The sequence below is a fragment of the Myotis myotis genome, unplaced genomic scaffold (assembly GCF_014108235.1).
Source record: "Myotis myotis isolate mMyoMyo1 unplaced genomic scaffold, mMyoMyo1.p scaffold_m19_p_8, whole genome shotgun sequence".
Taxonomy (NCBI): domain Eukaryota; kingdom Metazoa; phylum Chordata; class Mammalia; order Chiroptera; family Vespertilionidae; genus Myotis; species Myotis myotis.
In genome coordinates, this window is record NW_023416390.1 from 38085183 (window position 1) to 38101482 (window position 16300).

Here is a 16300-nt window from a genome sequence, read left to right on the forward strand (position 1 = left end):
AATATAAACAGAATGTATAATTTTAAATTTAAAATTAAATATTTCAAATACTATTATTTTATTATTATTTCTGAAAACTTTTTTAAAATATATTTTTATTGATTTCAGAGAGGACGGGAGAGGAAGAGAGAGATAGAAACATCAATGATGAGAGAGAATCATTGATTGGTTGCCTCCTGCATGCCTCCTACTGGGGATCAAGCTAGCAACCCAGCATGTGCCCTGACCGGGAATCAAACCATGACCTCCTGGTTCTTAGGTTGATGCTCAAGCACTGAGCTACACTGGCTGGAATGCAAACTCTTGAAAAGGTTTAAAAAATAAGCTACGTTTAACTCATTTAACAAGGATTGCAATACACGATCTAATTATATAAGTCGAAAAGGTTTGTTAATTATGTCTCTATATGGAAAATTTCTTTGCTTCATTAATTGACAATAAAGAAAGGTTTTTCAGGGATTTTTAACAGCACTAATGATATCTGATTCAAAGAACACTCACTTGTTTCCTGGGGCAATTTCAATATATTAAAGAGATTTGTTTAGTTTGCCAGGATTGAAAGCTGCAATCAATTTTTATTTGTCAAAGAACATATTGCTATTGAGAGCTAAAAGAAGCAATTGCTTTAAAAAGGTCATTTTACATTTAACAAGGTTTTTGTTGTCATTGCTGTTATTTGTCTTGTTTTGTTTGATAGAGAGTGCTCAGGTAATATTTGAAACATAAGGAATTGTTGGATAGGGCAGAAATATTTGGTACAAATCAGATTATGAAGATTACAAATGAAATCTAGTTTTTATATCTTAACCTTAAATATCATGTGCAAAGTTTGTATTCCAGAACACATAAGCTAACAACACCTAATATTTGTTGCACTTTGCAATTTTTAAAGTGTGTTTACATTAATTCTTTCAATCATTTCAACAACCCTGTGAAGTAGGAAGGGTGGACTTTATAATCCCTATTTTATAGATGAGAAAATAAAGCTTGTAGATATGGTCCTTTACCCAAGAACACGCGTCTCATAAAAACTAGCATCCAGGGTTGGTTGGGTTTCGTATGATGTTCTTTTGTTGCTGTTTGTTTGTTTGTTTGTTTGGTCCTTATACTTATTTCCTCAATAATCATGGTTCTAGATCATTTTTACTGAGAAAACTATATAAGCATTTGGGGTTTTGCTGCAAGAACCAATCAATAGTTCAAATCTCTGGTTGCCATACACATTGCTATACACAGCCAAAGACTGACAGTCCTTTTAAACTATCCTCATTTCCAAAAGCAGGATGAAGATTCAGGGAGATGACATTACTAAAACCACACAGTTCTCCGCGAGATGCTATTTGCATCTAAGTCCTCTCCAAAGGTGCGTATAAAAAGAGAAAATGATGGCGTCTGTAAGGGAACTAGCACACTGCCATCTAGTGATTAGGAGGTCTGATAAGAAAAGGCTTCTGGAGAAAATATAAATTTTGTTCACAGGGATATTAAAATATAATTTCTTATCTACTAAGCAAAGTGGTCTAGAGACAATGGACTTATTTGAAGGTTGGACCTGAATGCCTAGCCGCATTTACAGAGCCTTCACTGTGTATTGCAAACTGAAATTTGTAGGGCCAGAATCATGCCATAGGAAACGCATGGGCTCTAGAACCAGAATGACCTGTGTTTGTGTAATCTGTCACTTCCAGTGGAAGGAATTCTGCAAAAATCACCTCACCTCTCTGATGCACACTTTCCTCAATTACAAATGGCAAATATTTGGCATTCAAGAAGCTGTAGTTACTATTTCAGGAGCTCAAATGAGTTCCCTGGCTATATTATGTTCAAACAGTAACAATGCCTGCAGAATTCTGAAAGCTGCTCTTTAGTAGTCAAAGGACATCTAGAAATCAAGATGGGCAATCCTTTTCAAGGTTGGCATAGGGAGGCAAGTTCTAGGACATTATGGAAAAGTCTGCCACTATGAACAAAGACAGTGATGAAAAATTGCTATAAAATTACCTCCAATCTGAGATTTCATTATTGTATTTACTTACTTGTATTTATTTGTAAACTATGAGTGCATATCATCTGCACCTCTTATTAACCCAAATATAAGTTAACATTTTTAAGTGAGATAATATATTTCAAAATGATTTTAAAATGCTATAGCACTTTAAAATTGTGGGATCAAAGTATGATTCTTTGTTTTCAGCAGAAATAAATTTGCTTGTTTTTTTGTGTTTTTTAAAAATATGTTTTTATTGATTTTGTTAGAGAGAGGAAGGAGAGGGATAGAGAGATAGAAACATTGATGAGAGAGAAACATCATCGATCAGCTGCCTCCTGCAGGCCCCCTAGAGGGGATGGAGCCCGAAAACCGGGCATGTGCCCTAACTGGGAATCGAACCGGAGACCTCTTGATTCATGGGTCAACACAACCACTGAGCCATACAGGCCAGGCTGCTTATTTGTTTTTTTATCAGCTAACCACATTCTTATTTTTGGACCCAATGATAAATATCCTATTCGATTTTTACCTTCTTTTCTTATGTATATTCTCTAATAAGAAAGGAATCTGAAAAAGTCAGTCTGTTTTGTCCTGATATTCTTAAAACAGATCACTTACTCCAATCTATACTTAGACTTGTTTCCACTATTCAAACTCCTTTTGTCCATCCTTATTGTTTATACCTACAAAAATCCAACACCAAGTCCTGCCTGGCTACCAATTAATCCAATGACCTTTGCCATCTTACGTTATTAGAAAAAGCACTTAAATGTGAGATTAAAATCACCTCCATTTATTTAATAACTAAATAATGTTTGGGTATTGCAGATCATTGTTCTTTATCAGAAATAATAATCAGCTTTACTTCTTTACAGGAAATGGAAAATAAAACCTCAACAAATGGATGCAATCCTTCAGAATGGCTCTCAAATGGACAGAGGAAAATTGATCTGGTTACTTGTCAATTGCATTATTCAGAGATGACATCATCTGCAAAGCTATAGCCAATGCTGGCTCATTGCCCACCCGTGACAGCCTTTCATAGATAAAAAACCTGTTCCGTAAAGATATAAGCATCTCGAGAGCTGTCATTTGAGCTTTGAAACCTAATTACATAACTTTCTACCAGCCTCATTAGTAAGCACTAAATCAAATTCTATACAAACACCTGAACACAGGACAGCAAATGCTAACAAAAGATTTCATAGCATATCAGCATCACCAGTGTGTTATTCTAAAAGAAGAGCAGGCTGTTGGCTGAGACCGTTTCTATATTTATTTCTGCTATTGTTTATGATCCACTGTAGAGATGAACCTGTTAGATTGTTGCTAATTGAAACGCAGAATTAAAGTCTTTTGGCACTGAAATGCTCTTTGATGTTATTCTAACAATTCTATTCTGTTCCATCAGTGAGCGTGAAACACAACATGCTTCTTTACCTGGCGGGTTGTGTTCATTGAGAATCACAAGTGATGCCGGTGTAGGTCTTCTTTTCCTGATCTGTGAACAACAAAGGCCCAGCTGAGGTCAGTGAGAGTCAGACACTGCTCCAGATTGTCCTGCAGCTTGCAAAGCTGTCCCATCCTCATCTTTCCCAACATACAAAAGCAAATATCTGGAGGGTGCACAGTAGGTGCTCGCTCACTAAATTTATTTTGAAACACAGAAAGTCAGACAGTGGAACTGTCATATATGAATATCACCTTTGTTTACCAAAAAGCTACTACACTTCCACAAAAAAGAAGTAGTTGTATACAATCAAATGATGCCTCTGAAAATTAATATGCACTGAAGGTAGAGGGATGACTTGCTAATTTCATAATAGTAATGATGCTTTAAAGATCCATTGTCCTTATTTCTAAATGAAAGAAGCTTAGAAAACTCAAATTTCTAGCAGGTTAAATTTAACAGCATGAGTTTTAAATTGTAATTAATATTATAAGTTTTCTTATTTTCTAGTATAGTATTTAGAATAAATCAACAAATAAAAAATAAATATGGATCTTATGATGGTATGTTATTCATTTAAAACTAATTGTTTTAGTGTGTGGTTTTTTTCTTAATTTAAGTTATAGGAGTATATTATGATTAGAATCTCTAATATGTCCATGATTCTTTGAATATATAGGTAAATTCCTGAAGTACATGTCAGTAGGAGAGTAGACAAAATTTACCAATGACATCTTGTCCAAGATAGAACCAATGCCTCATTCAACACAGATGCATGTTCAAGGTTGTATTTGACTGTCCCAAGCCTGGGTGAATCTACTTCAACCTTGTGGAAAATTATGAGTCTCAGATTTAATAATTGTTTTTAAAGCTTTGTATATAATATTTGGTAAAAGATTCGGGGATAACTTAGGTTTTAAGAAATTAATGAATTAAGTTGATGACCCTGTAAATTTCTTTGCTTTTGCCTCCTCGCTGCTATAATTTTACCACAAATGATATTTTAAGTGGTTCTGAATATGAAAGGCAATATTACAGATGTAAACCAATCACATGTGGGAGAGTCAGAGACAGAGACAAAGAGAAAAATACATATAGACATAGTATAGATGGAAAAGGAATTCAGGAAATGTTAAAATACTATCTTTAATATCTGAATTAAATGTTTTTTAAATTATACATATACCTACACATCCTATCTATCATATGTTACATATATTTATAATTACTGCTCTGGATATATAATAAAAAAAACATTAAAATAAAAAATTAAGTCTATAATCTGAAATCATTCCAAGATTTAATGCTTTCATTGTTAAATGAATCTTTATTTATCTTTTTATTTCATAAATAATGAAATAAAAGGTTGTTAAATTTTAGAATTTATTTTTAAGTTTCTCTAAATGTTGAACCTGCTATTTTAATAAGCAAAAGCAAAGATATTTTCGGATCCAAATCTGAATTGCTAACATAACCATTTTCCCTAACAGATGCTAATTTTGCATCACATGAAATGCTGCAATAGTTCACCCAGTGCAACTCAAATACAAGTGCATATGGAAACCAATTTATTTCTCATTCATGTATCCTGGAAATCCACGAAGTTGGGCAAATTCAAGAGGTAGAGAAACCTTCAATTAATAACAAGAATGTATGTCCATGTTACTTTATATCCAATAACTGGTCCCCACCCAATTCTGCTTACCTGCTCCGCCGCTTCGGGTGCAATCTGACTCTGGAACAGAGGTACAGCAAACTGTATCTTTTTGGGACTGTTGGGCTCCATGGCAATGATGAGAATTAGTCAGACACGTGAAGGACTCAGAAGGACTAACCCCAAGTGGTGTCTGGGATGTGTTTCCTCGGGCACACTCCACCCAGCCACACAGAGCGCTTCGTAATAAATAGCTGTAATTCCAGCGTGAGCAAGTGAAGACGCCGAGGTCTGAGTAACTCCCTCCTTAAAATCCACACCGATGTCTGGTTTGACTGTTCCTCACCAACCTCTCGGATCTTCTCAGCACAAGACAGAAAGGAATAATAAGCTAATTGTATGCCTCTTCACTAATACACATGCCAAACATTCACTCAGCAGCTAATTGAAAATGCAATGCTAGTCTTGAAGGACTCGCTGCCCTGGGATTTGAAAGAAAGGCTCTATCCATTGCACATTACTAACCGGCTGCTCAAAAGTGCAACGTAAGCTCCCTCTGAGTATTGCAGGGATGGGCCATTCATTATTGATGAATATAAAGCAGGAAGTTTTTGGAGTTGGGGGCAGGGTCTGAGTATGGGATCATTTCATTTCTCTTGCAGCAACTTATAATTCAGACACCCTTGCTATTTTACATTCAGCCACCAAATAGATGAATGGCCACAGAGGGTGAGCCACAACCAATAATATCTGCTGTATCTGGTTAGGTGAGATTAACCACAGCAGGCAGAGCATCTGTGGTGTGGTGAGGACAGCATTGCCACCCGCTGAGCAGATCTTGGTTCAGGTTCCATCTCTTCCATTAACAAGCTCTGTAGCCTGAAGCAAACCGCAGGCTACGGCTAGGCCCCCATACTCTCACTAGAAAAATGGGGGGTTGGACTCAATGACCTTTAAGATCCTTTCTGTTTCAACATTCTACAATTGTAGTTCTACAATTTTCATTAGAGCGGAAATTATTGGATAGCTAAATTTAGCAAACAGCTTGGTCACTGCTGCTGCAATGACCTCTATTTCATTTCCTGGTGGAGCTGGATATACCCTCTGATTTGGAAGAATACAGAAATGACTAGAAAACATTAGTGGAAACATAATGGTATCCAACATTGTGTTTTGTTGTCAATAGTGGGGATATGTGCAAAGATAAAGAAAGAACTTGGGGAAAAATTTCATAAAAGGTGTAATCTCCAAAATGATAGATGGTGGTCCTATTGGCTGGTGGTCAAGGTAGAGAAACACTGCCTGCTCTCCACACCTGTGAATGTTAAAGGGGAAGCAATAACATAGATGACCTTCATGCATTCGACTCCTTTTGTGAAGGAAGCCTGACAATGAAGCAGCTTTCATGGAAGAAAGTACTTAGCTTTCTACTTCCTTATTTGAAATGTATTGTTGCCCGGCCAATGTTGCCCAGTGGTTGAGTGTTGTTCTAGGAATAAGGAGGTCCTGGTTTGATTCTAGATCAGAGCACATGCCCTGATTTCGGGCTAGATCTCCAGTAGGGGGCATGCAGGAGGCAGAGGATGGATGATGTTTCTGTCTCTTTATCCCTTCCCCTTTCTCTCTAAATAATCAATAAAAACATTTTAAAATAAATATATTGTTTAATTAATACTAGATTTCTTATATGTTTTTGGATTTATATAATGCATTTAGACATTGACTATGATTCCAGTTACTAACAAATGAAGTTTTCTTCCTTTTTAAAAAAATTCTGAGCCCATACCAGGAAACCATCTTAATGATTTAAGCATGCAACATTCTGTTGAAAGAACATAGAAAGTAATATGCATTATTCAAACAGATTTCTACACCCACTAGGGAAAAAAACAAATGCGGATGTGGATGTGAAAGCACTTTCAGTTGGAGAACAGTGCTGACCAGCAAGAACTTTTGTGATGGGTGCATCCTTGTAGTGTCGAAGGAAAACTTACAAATTGCATTATGTGTAATAGGTTAGAAAGGCTCTAAAAGAAAATCTGAACCAATATCTTTAACGAACTTATTTCTCTGGATATGTTTTCAAATTATATACAAGGAAAACAAGGAAGTATTTTTAGTGAGAAATTAATTCAAAACTTTATTTAGAGTAATGATTAAGAGCCTGATATACTTGGCAGCCTAGATTTCAAACCCTGGCTCTAATACTTATTCAGTTTATCCACATGGGCAGGAATAGAACTTTCTACTTGTGAGGTTTAGATGAATTAATTTTTTTAAAAAGCTCATTACATGTTCAGCACATGATGCCACTCAGTAAAAGATAGCTGTTACTTTTCCTTCATTAGAGAGCAGACTAAAAGGTGATAAAGTGAAATTTTATGTATGCATTATGATATAAATATTTTTTTTTAGAGAGCAATTCTCGTTTTTTATTTTTTTTAAAAAATATTTTTATTGATTTTTTACAGAGAGGAAGGGAGAGAGATAGAGAGTTAGAGACATCGATGAGAGAGAAACATCGATCAGCTGCCTCCTGCACATCTCCCACTGGGGATGTGCCTGCAACCCAGGTACATGCCCTTGACCGGAACCGAACCTGGGACCTTTCAGTCCACAGGCCGACGCTCTATCCACTGAGCCAAACCAGTTTCAGCTATGATATAAATATTGACTAAATGATTCTCATTAACTAACTGCTCTATTTTGAATAGTTTGACCAGAGATAATATAGTATAAAGGGATTACCTAGCCCCTTTAAGCTTCTTCTTCCCCAGGCCAGCTCCTGGGCATACTGCGGGACTCAGCTCAGGTTTATCACCTCGAAGAAGCTTTTCTAGGTTTATTCCTACTCACACTGGGCTTAGACCCACCTCTTCTGTATTCCCAAAACACCCAGCATATCTCTACTTAGTACAATAACTACATGACTGTCTTTTTACTGGTTAGCATTTTGAAATGCCATCCAGCCACCTAGCAAGTATTTGTTGACTCTACTCTGAGCCAGGCCTTTTGCTATGGCATTAGAGGATAGACTGTGGTCAAAGGTGAGTGAAGTCATTTTAAAGCTAAATTCTTTTTCTAAGAATCACGTAAAATGCAACTTAAATTTGAAATAATCTAAAAATTTTCATGTGTTTATGTGGAGAGTGTAATTATACTGAATATTAGGTATACGTTTTTCTCCCTGTTAGAGATAATAGTAATAGCTAACCCTCATATGACATTTACTGTGTACCAGGCACTATTATAAGTGCTTTAACTGAGTTGATTTATCTAAAACTCTTAACAACCCTTTGAGATAGATGTCAGTGCCACCCCGGTCCCTAATTTAAAATGAGGAAACTGAGAATCTGAGAGTTTAGTCAATTTGCTCAAGGTCATCCAGGTAATGCATGGCAGGGCCAAGATTCAAACCAGGCCTAGAACCCGGACTTTTAATCATGATGGCCACTATAATATAAGGCCTACAAAGAAGGCACCAGAACCTCTCTCACACTGATATTTCTTTCTCACATCGATGTTCCTCTCTCTCCCCCCCTCCTCTCTAAAATCAATTAAAAAAAATATCCCCGGGTGAGGATTTAAAACAATAACAACAAACAGAATAGCTTCCAAGTTCACCTATGCCGCTTTAAATCTTATATTGTTTCACATTCTACACTTATAAGAAGACTCCTCAGGCAAAACTCACTAAACAACCTTTAATAAACTCTAAACCCCCACAGCACTTCAGTATAAAAGTACACTGTAGTCACCCTCATGCTTAAAAGCTGACATCATTGATTCATATATTTATTTAGTGCCTAACATATCCTTTTAAGTTGTTTCTTAATTTTTCATGATTGCATATTTTGTCTTCCCTAACTCAAACAAATGTTGATTTACTCTAGGCTCTTCATATCAATGAATGCTATGTTTATAATATGTGTTGAATTGAAGAATTACTACTGAGTTATATAAATACTCAGGATTTTTTTTTCTCCTGACTATGGACATGGTGTTTTGTTTAATATTTTTCTGGGTCGTCACTCAACTATTTTTTATCTTTGTTAAGTATGGATGTAGGCTCACTAAAGAAGCCAGAAATCGGAGAAAGGTTTTCAGCAAGTTCATATCAGCCGGGAGGCTAGAGCAGTAAGTTCCCATCAGAGAAAGAGAGTCTGCTTTGAAGGACCTTTGGACCCGGGGGACTTTGTTGATGCCACCATTGGGGAAGCAGTTCATCAGGCAGTCTGAGCTGGGGAGAGTCATACGGAGACACAGTCCATCACAGCCTAGTATGGACCAGACACCTTTGAAATTTTGGACCAGGTGGACTGTTACAAAGATTTTTAGTTCAGGTCCAGCAAAGACACAGGGGTAATAAGAAGAAGATATGAGATTTATTCCTTACCCATCCCTCTTTTCATATGTTTTCATATCTTTCAGTTTTATTCATGGTCATAGTTTAATTTTAGCCTTTCCCTGCCTTTTATTTGGGAGTGATGATTGTTACATGAAATATAGAATTGTAATTAATGTGTTTACCTAATTTATATAAGTTTACAAAATGATTTCATAAATATTAGTCATTCATCCAACAAATATTTATTGAACATCTCATTCTATGCCAAACACTGGGATATAGACATGCACAAAATAAAGTCCCAAATTTCAAAGAACTTACCATTAAGAGAAGGCAGAATCCTAAACCAATAAGCATCACAGAACTAGAAATGCTGTAGTAGAACGTGGTGATAGGAAATAAAAAGGGACCTGGGTAGGAGGGTGATGGCTGTCCCTGGGCCACAGGCACTTTTTGTTTGCCTTCACTGTGTTTTTAAAAATTGAGATGACATTTTAAAGCTCATGAAAACAAAGACATCCCGTTTCTCTTAATAAAGTGGAAGGTCTGGAAAAATCTGGGTTCTCATAGCCACAAGGTCGCCATCAACTGCAGCAACATAGAGCTCCTTTCTGTAAACATGACAGAGATTTCCACAGAGAGCAAAAGATTTCATCAGGGCTAATATAGGGTGGGCATGGTATTCATACTAGCTAGTTCCAGTCGATCCCTGAGCTAGAGGAAAAGGCATGACAACATTTTATACCATGCAAAGAAACGCAAGATGTACTGTGAAGGCAATAGGTAGAACTAGAAAAATTTAAGTAAGAGAGTATCATCACTGGATTTGAGTCCTAGAAAGGTCACTGTTGTACTTGTGTGGAGCATAGACTTGAAGGAGTCAAAACCAGAGGCAAGAGCATCTGAAGACATTATAATAATCTACTCAAGAGATGACAAAAGCCTTAACTAAAGTGGCAGCAGTGAAGGTGGAGAGAGGTAGATGGACAGAATATAGTTATTTAATGAAATTGGATGGTGATAAACAGAGGGGTGAAAGAATGATGGGTCCAAGGTATCTTATTTAGCAGCTTAGCATACGGGATATCATTCACTGAGAGAGAATGTGAGGATGATAAGATACAAAGCAAAAATCAATGATATTTTATTTAGATTTGGGTTGGCACCAGTGAGCCCTGTGAGTCATAACGCTCCTTACATTTTATTATAATTAAAATTAGTGAAAATCAACTTTTAAAATAAAGATGAAAATTATAACCATTTCTTAGGGTAGAGGTGAGCAGTTAGAGTCATAGTCCATGAAAAGTGCTTACCACATTGCCTGACTGGATGGTATTTTGCCAGAATGGCTACAACATCTCCTATTCCACTTATTCTTCTGCAATGTGCTCTAACTACTCACTCACAATTAGAATGGAGTCTAATTCCTCTCTCCTTCGTGACTGATCTGTAACCAATAGACTACAGAGGAAGTGATGCCACATGACTGCTGAAGCTAAGTCATAAAAGGCTATACAAATTTTACTTAGTACTCTTACTTCAATTTACTCTCTAGTCCTTCCATCTGGGACTGCTCCCTCTTAGAAACCAGCTATCACCCTAAAAAAGTCAAAGCCACTTGGAAGATACATGGAAGCACTCTGGTCTACAGCCTCGACTGAGCCTGTGAGTCATGCTTACCAAGATACCAGATATATAAGTTAAGAAGCCCCCAGAACATTCTAGTCCTTAAGTGGTCAAGTCATCCCAGCTCATTGTGTTTTTGGAGCTTATGACATAAAGATGCAAAAAACAGCAACAACAACAACAAGCATCCCTGCTCTACATTCCAGGTGCTTGCCTACATTCCAGGTGCTTGCTCTTGGGACACTTTCTTTCAGAACCCACGTGCAGTGAGAAGGCCAAGTGACAAGAAGAGGTCATATGTTGACTCCAGACAACAATTCCAGTGAAGGCGAGCCTTTGAGTCATCACAGCCATCCCATGAGACATGTGAGTGAAGAAGCCTCCAGATGACTTCAGCCCCGGCCATATGAGTCACCTCAAGCTGTTTGTGTATTCCACCTGAGGCCCCAGACATCATGGAGCTATCCTCACTTTGCCATGTCTGAATTCTTGACCTACAGAATTCGGCAACATGTAAACTGATTGTTGTTTATACCACTAAGTTTGGAACAGGCTCACTCACATTTAGAATGGAGTCTAATTCCTCTCCCCTTCGTGACAAATATAGACAAAACTCAGTAATTGTTGGCTACTCTTAAAATTAGAATTATTTTTGTAACAGCTGGCCATTACATATATATGTGTGTATTATATGTATTTATTTATAACTCAGAAGAGAAGTGTACTTTAAAGCTATGTGCATAAAAATATGAGTCATTGTCAAATAAACAAGAGAAGACATGGGGGTAGATGAATTAATCCAAGCAGTATGTGGGATGCAAAGAGAAGGAAGTATATAATTTTGAGGAACCCAAAGGTTAAGGAAGGAAAGAGAAGGCAGCATGGAAACAAACGAAAATTATTCAGACAGACCAGGAAAGAATCATAACATGGAAGCCAAGGTTACTAGTAAAGAAGGTTTCTTTAGGAACATGTAATCAGTACAAAAACAAACAAATAACAACAACAAACCTGCAGAAAACATAATTATGATCATTAAAATGTATCTGTTAAATTTTAGTAGCTAGGATGACAAAAAGGATTGGGAGATGGGTAAGTGGGGAAAAAATCTTGGCGATTAAAAGAAAGTCTGCTTCATACATAGGACTTTATTGTAGAGAGTGTGAAAGAGACTGGATGTCTTATAGATGAACAAGACTTGAGTATGCCCTGGGCTGCAAGGAGGTAGCCATTCAACAGAGAGGATGATATACAGAAGATACAGAGAAGAGAGGAGGAGAATTTATAAAAGGAAATGTAAATATAATTTTTTAAGTTGAAGAAAATAAAGTGCACACAATTTATTTCAGATTATATGTCTGTTTTCTGTGCTGAAATTACTACTTTGGATTCCTGAATAGTAGGGCAGTCTTCTTTATGGATGCCACAGATGTGTTTCTCTTTCTTAAAAATATAAATAAACAAATCAATGAAGAAATAATTCATTTGTAAAAGTGTTCGCATTTTACCAATTTTTGATAATGTGATAAAATGATGTTATAATGCCATTTTATTGGGTGTGAATTTGGAATAACTTCTAAAATCTCACCCCTCATTGTTAGTATGGTTTTCAAATAATTTAGTTTTTTTTCACATTGTATTAAGTACAGTTATGTTTATTAAACAGTATGTTTAGTATAATTTCATTACATATTTTTATGGATACACACACATACTCATGCATAAACACATGCTGATAGACACATATACACTTACTTATATTTTTGTGTGTGATCTAAGAAAACTGTTTAAAAGGACCTGTTCTGAGATGTTACTAAGAATTATCTGTGGATGGTGGGAGTACAGGTTATATCTTTGTTCTTTATGCTTTTCTATTTTATAAAATGGGCAAGTGTTAATTTTATAATTAAAATATTAGCTTCCAGAATAACAAAGATAATACATTCTTTTTTTGTTTGGTTGGTTGTTGTTTTTTTGTTAATCCTCACCCAAGGATATTTTTCCATTGATTTTTAGAGAAAGTGGAAGGGAGAGGGAGAGACAGAGAAACATTGATGTGAGAGAGACACATCAATTGGTTGCCTCCTGCATGCACCCCGAACAGGGCGGGGTACTTGCAATCAAGGTACATGCCTTTGACGGGAATCGAACCTGGGACCCTTCAGTGCATGGGCCAACACTCTATCCACTGAGCCAAACCAGCTAGGGCTTAAATAATACTTTCTATAAAAAGGCTTAATTTTCATTCATTAAGATATTATTTTTATACCTTCCCTTAAATAAAAAAAATGAATATAGAGTCATTTTTTTTAAAAAAATGTTTGTTTGTTTGTTTTTAAATTAAAGACAACCTGCGTTGGATGAGAGCATTATTTCCATAAGACATTGAATTTACCTTACCTATTAAAAGCAAAAGAACACTGTTCTTAACACTCTTGTGTTTACCTCTAAGAGCAATATAACAGGGTAAACTGCAGGTACACAGAGGGCCTTTCAATATACTTGCTAATACATGTAATATAATGCATAGGAACTACAATAATTGGAATTTCTTGTTTTCTTGTAGTTTCCTTGAAAACAGCTATTATTTTCTTATTGTCTTAGCTTTGTTGATTCTTTCTCTAAGCTATGAATAGCAAAACATAGTCTTACTTTTACTGGCACATAATTAAAACAGAATGAATGAGAGAGAGAGAGAGAGAGAGAGAGAGAGAGAGAGAGAGAGAGAGAATTAACAGGGCAGACGATGAAGCTCTTTAAACTTTAAGGAACTCCAAGCCTTCTACTCAGAAAACATGTTCAAATCGTAAATGGCATTACATAATACAAAAATGTGATCAGGCAACGTATGAAATATATTCTGGTACTGCTCTTCAGTCAGAGAAGATTTGAAGGAACAAGTTCTCTCCAAGGTCTGCCCAGTCTTTATTTTTTAAATGTTTTGCAAAAGAGAAACTTAAATACACAAAGCATTCTGAAGAAAACAACTCCCCAGCTAATATATCTCTAGTTTTGTTCTTCAATGCCAGATACAGAGCATTCATCCTGTAACCACGCAGAAACCTTATTTTCTCTAATCTGGCGTTTATTTCAATTTATTTCCTTTGACTCAAACTGGCCTCACCCAGTGCCCTTGACTCACCCGCCTCCCTCTCCCTTGCTTAATCATTAAGCCCTCAGGACAGCGAGGTCTGGTCAGCACCCAGTAGTTATAGAAAAAGGTCCTGGGTCTATTGACTATTGAGACAGTTTTCAATCAAACTAAACGTAATATCTTGGCCTCAGTTGCGTTTTAGCTCTGGACGCCCCCCCTCCCCCCCAAAAAAGCAGAATGATCCCACAGAACAAATCTTTGCAAAATTGGACTGCTCCATTAGTCCCCATGGTTAATGAAACTTTCCCTATATAATCCATCTCCTAAAAGCCATCGGGGAGTCAGCATTAACTGCCTGTGATTCTGGGTGTGGAGCCATGTCCATAATAAACCCTTACTTTCTTGGTTGCAAACTCCTGTTCCTAACTTATTGGGCTTTGATGCACAGAGGCAAATGGACCCCTTCAGTCTGGTAACAACCTCAATTACCTCCAAGATTTTAAATTTATAATTTTTCAAGGCAGGATTTTGTAAGTCACCTAAGATCTGTGCCTTGTAACCTTATATGATTGATGTCAGGCACAATTTTTATAGTAATCAAAATGTTGGTAGATTCTTAAACCCTTTCATTCATTTTACATGTATGAGGAAAAGCATTTTATGTACTACTTTTATCTGCTGACTGTTTTGAAATGATTGAAGAAGACAGGCAATGGCTGCACTCCTGAAATGGTGAAGTACTTTACTTTAAAATACAAGTGACATTTTAGAGGGTACTCAGGTGTAACTAGTGGGAGAGCAGGTAAATCCCAGCCAGGGGCTGCTGCCAGCCTAATTCTGACCTCCAGAGACCAGTGAAAATTCTGACTTGTGGTTCTCAGACTCGGAGCTTCTCCCAAACCCAAACTGACCTTCTGCTTGTGCTTTGGTGAGTCTCCCCCTTCACCCCTTCATGCGTGGACAGTGTCAACTAGTTTCTTCCTACCCTGGGGCACAGCTAGAAAATGTGAGTTCCCCAGAGGAAGGGCCCATCCTGTGTGTGAGGTTATGACTGCGATGCTTCAGGTTTATCTTAGTTCTGGAGGAAACCCTTCTCAGAGTAGACGCCAAATCTTTATGCAAGGGGTATGACCACAGTCTTTTCCAATTACAATTTGTAATAAGAATAGAATCTAAGTTCTGTGATGAGGTAAAAAAAAAAAAAAAAAAGTAGTAAGAAATATTCTTAGAGTGTAATATTCTGTATGGCTAAAACACTAATACTTAGGTGATTGCTTAAAGGCATGATACAGGGAAGAAAAATTGGAGATAAATGTCTACATAAGTCACAAATTAATTCATCAGAAACAGAAAGTTGGTGTTAATAGTAATTGATCTAACAAGCTTCTCAAAATCTTTTTTTAAAAAAACAGGATGTAAATTTAAGTTACGTATAAATGTGATTAGAACAGGTTCATCCAATATAGGTGTCAACCAGGCCATCTATAATAATAAAAGCATAATATGCTAATAAGACCAGACATCCTTCCAAACGACCTTCTGGACAAAGCCGGGGCTGCGAGGGAAGCCAGGGTCCTGGGTGCGAGAGAGAAGCCAGTGCCAGCAGCAGGTGGAAGGAAGGCCTACTCTTGCATGAATTTCATGCATTGGGCCTCTAGTAGTATTATATGAATTTATACTATATTTAGATTATGTTTTTCAAGAAATATATTTGACTAGAACAACTCTGCAGAAAATACCAATTTTCTTTGTACTCTTCATGTCAGAGAAAGATCCACTTTGCCAAAAATTCCTTTTCTTCCGACATATACCTCAAGAAATTATTAACTTAAGTTGATACTTTAACAGTCATCATTTTGCCATTATTATTATACTAGAGGCCCGGGGCATGAAATTCATGCATGGTAGGCTCCCTAGGCCTGCAGACGATGAGGGATGATCAGGGCCTTCTGGCTGCCGGCCAGGACCTTCCTTCGCTCTGTGCCACCCTCTGGTGGTCAGCACACATCATATCGAGTGCTCAAACTCCCGGTCTCCTGTTCAAACTCCAGAGGGGACACTTTGCATATTAGCCTTTTATATATATGGATTATTATAAAACTTGATAAATTCTGTCTTATTCTTTCTGCTCACTTGCA

At 36.9% G+C, this 16300-nt stretch overlaps 1 protein-coding gene across 1 annotated transcript in view; it reads right to left on the reverse strand.

Moving 5' to 3' along the window:
* The window catches only part of PPP1R1C (protein phosphatase 1 regulatory inhibitor subunit 1C), a 105737-nt gene extending 100206 nt beyond the window's left edge, over positions 1-5531 (reverse strand). Inside the window, exons 1-2 of the mRNA XM_036320854.1 lie at positions 5146-5531; positions 3431-3491 (exon numbers count right to left, since the gene is read on the reverse strand). Of these exons, the coding sequence (XP_036176747.1) occupies positions 3431-3491; positions 5146-5226 (142 nt within the window). The 5' untranslated portion in view covers positions 5227-5531. The remainder of the gene's footprint in view (positions 1-3430; positions 3492-5145) is intronic.
* Between the last annotated feature and the right edge of the window lie 10769 nt (positions 5532-16300).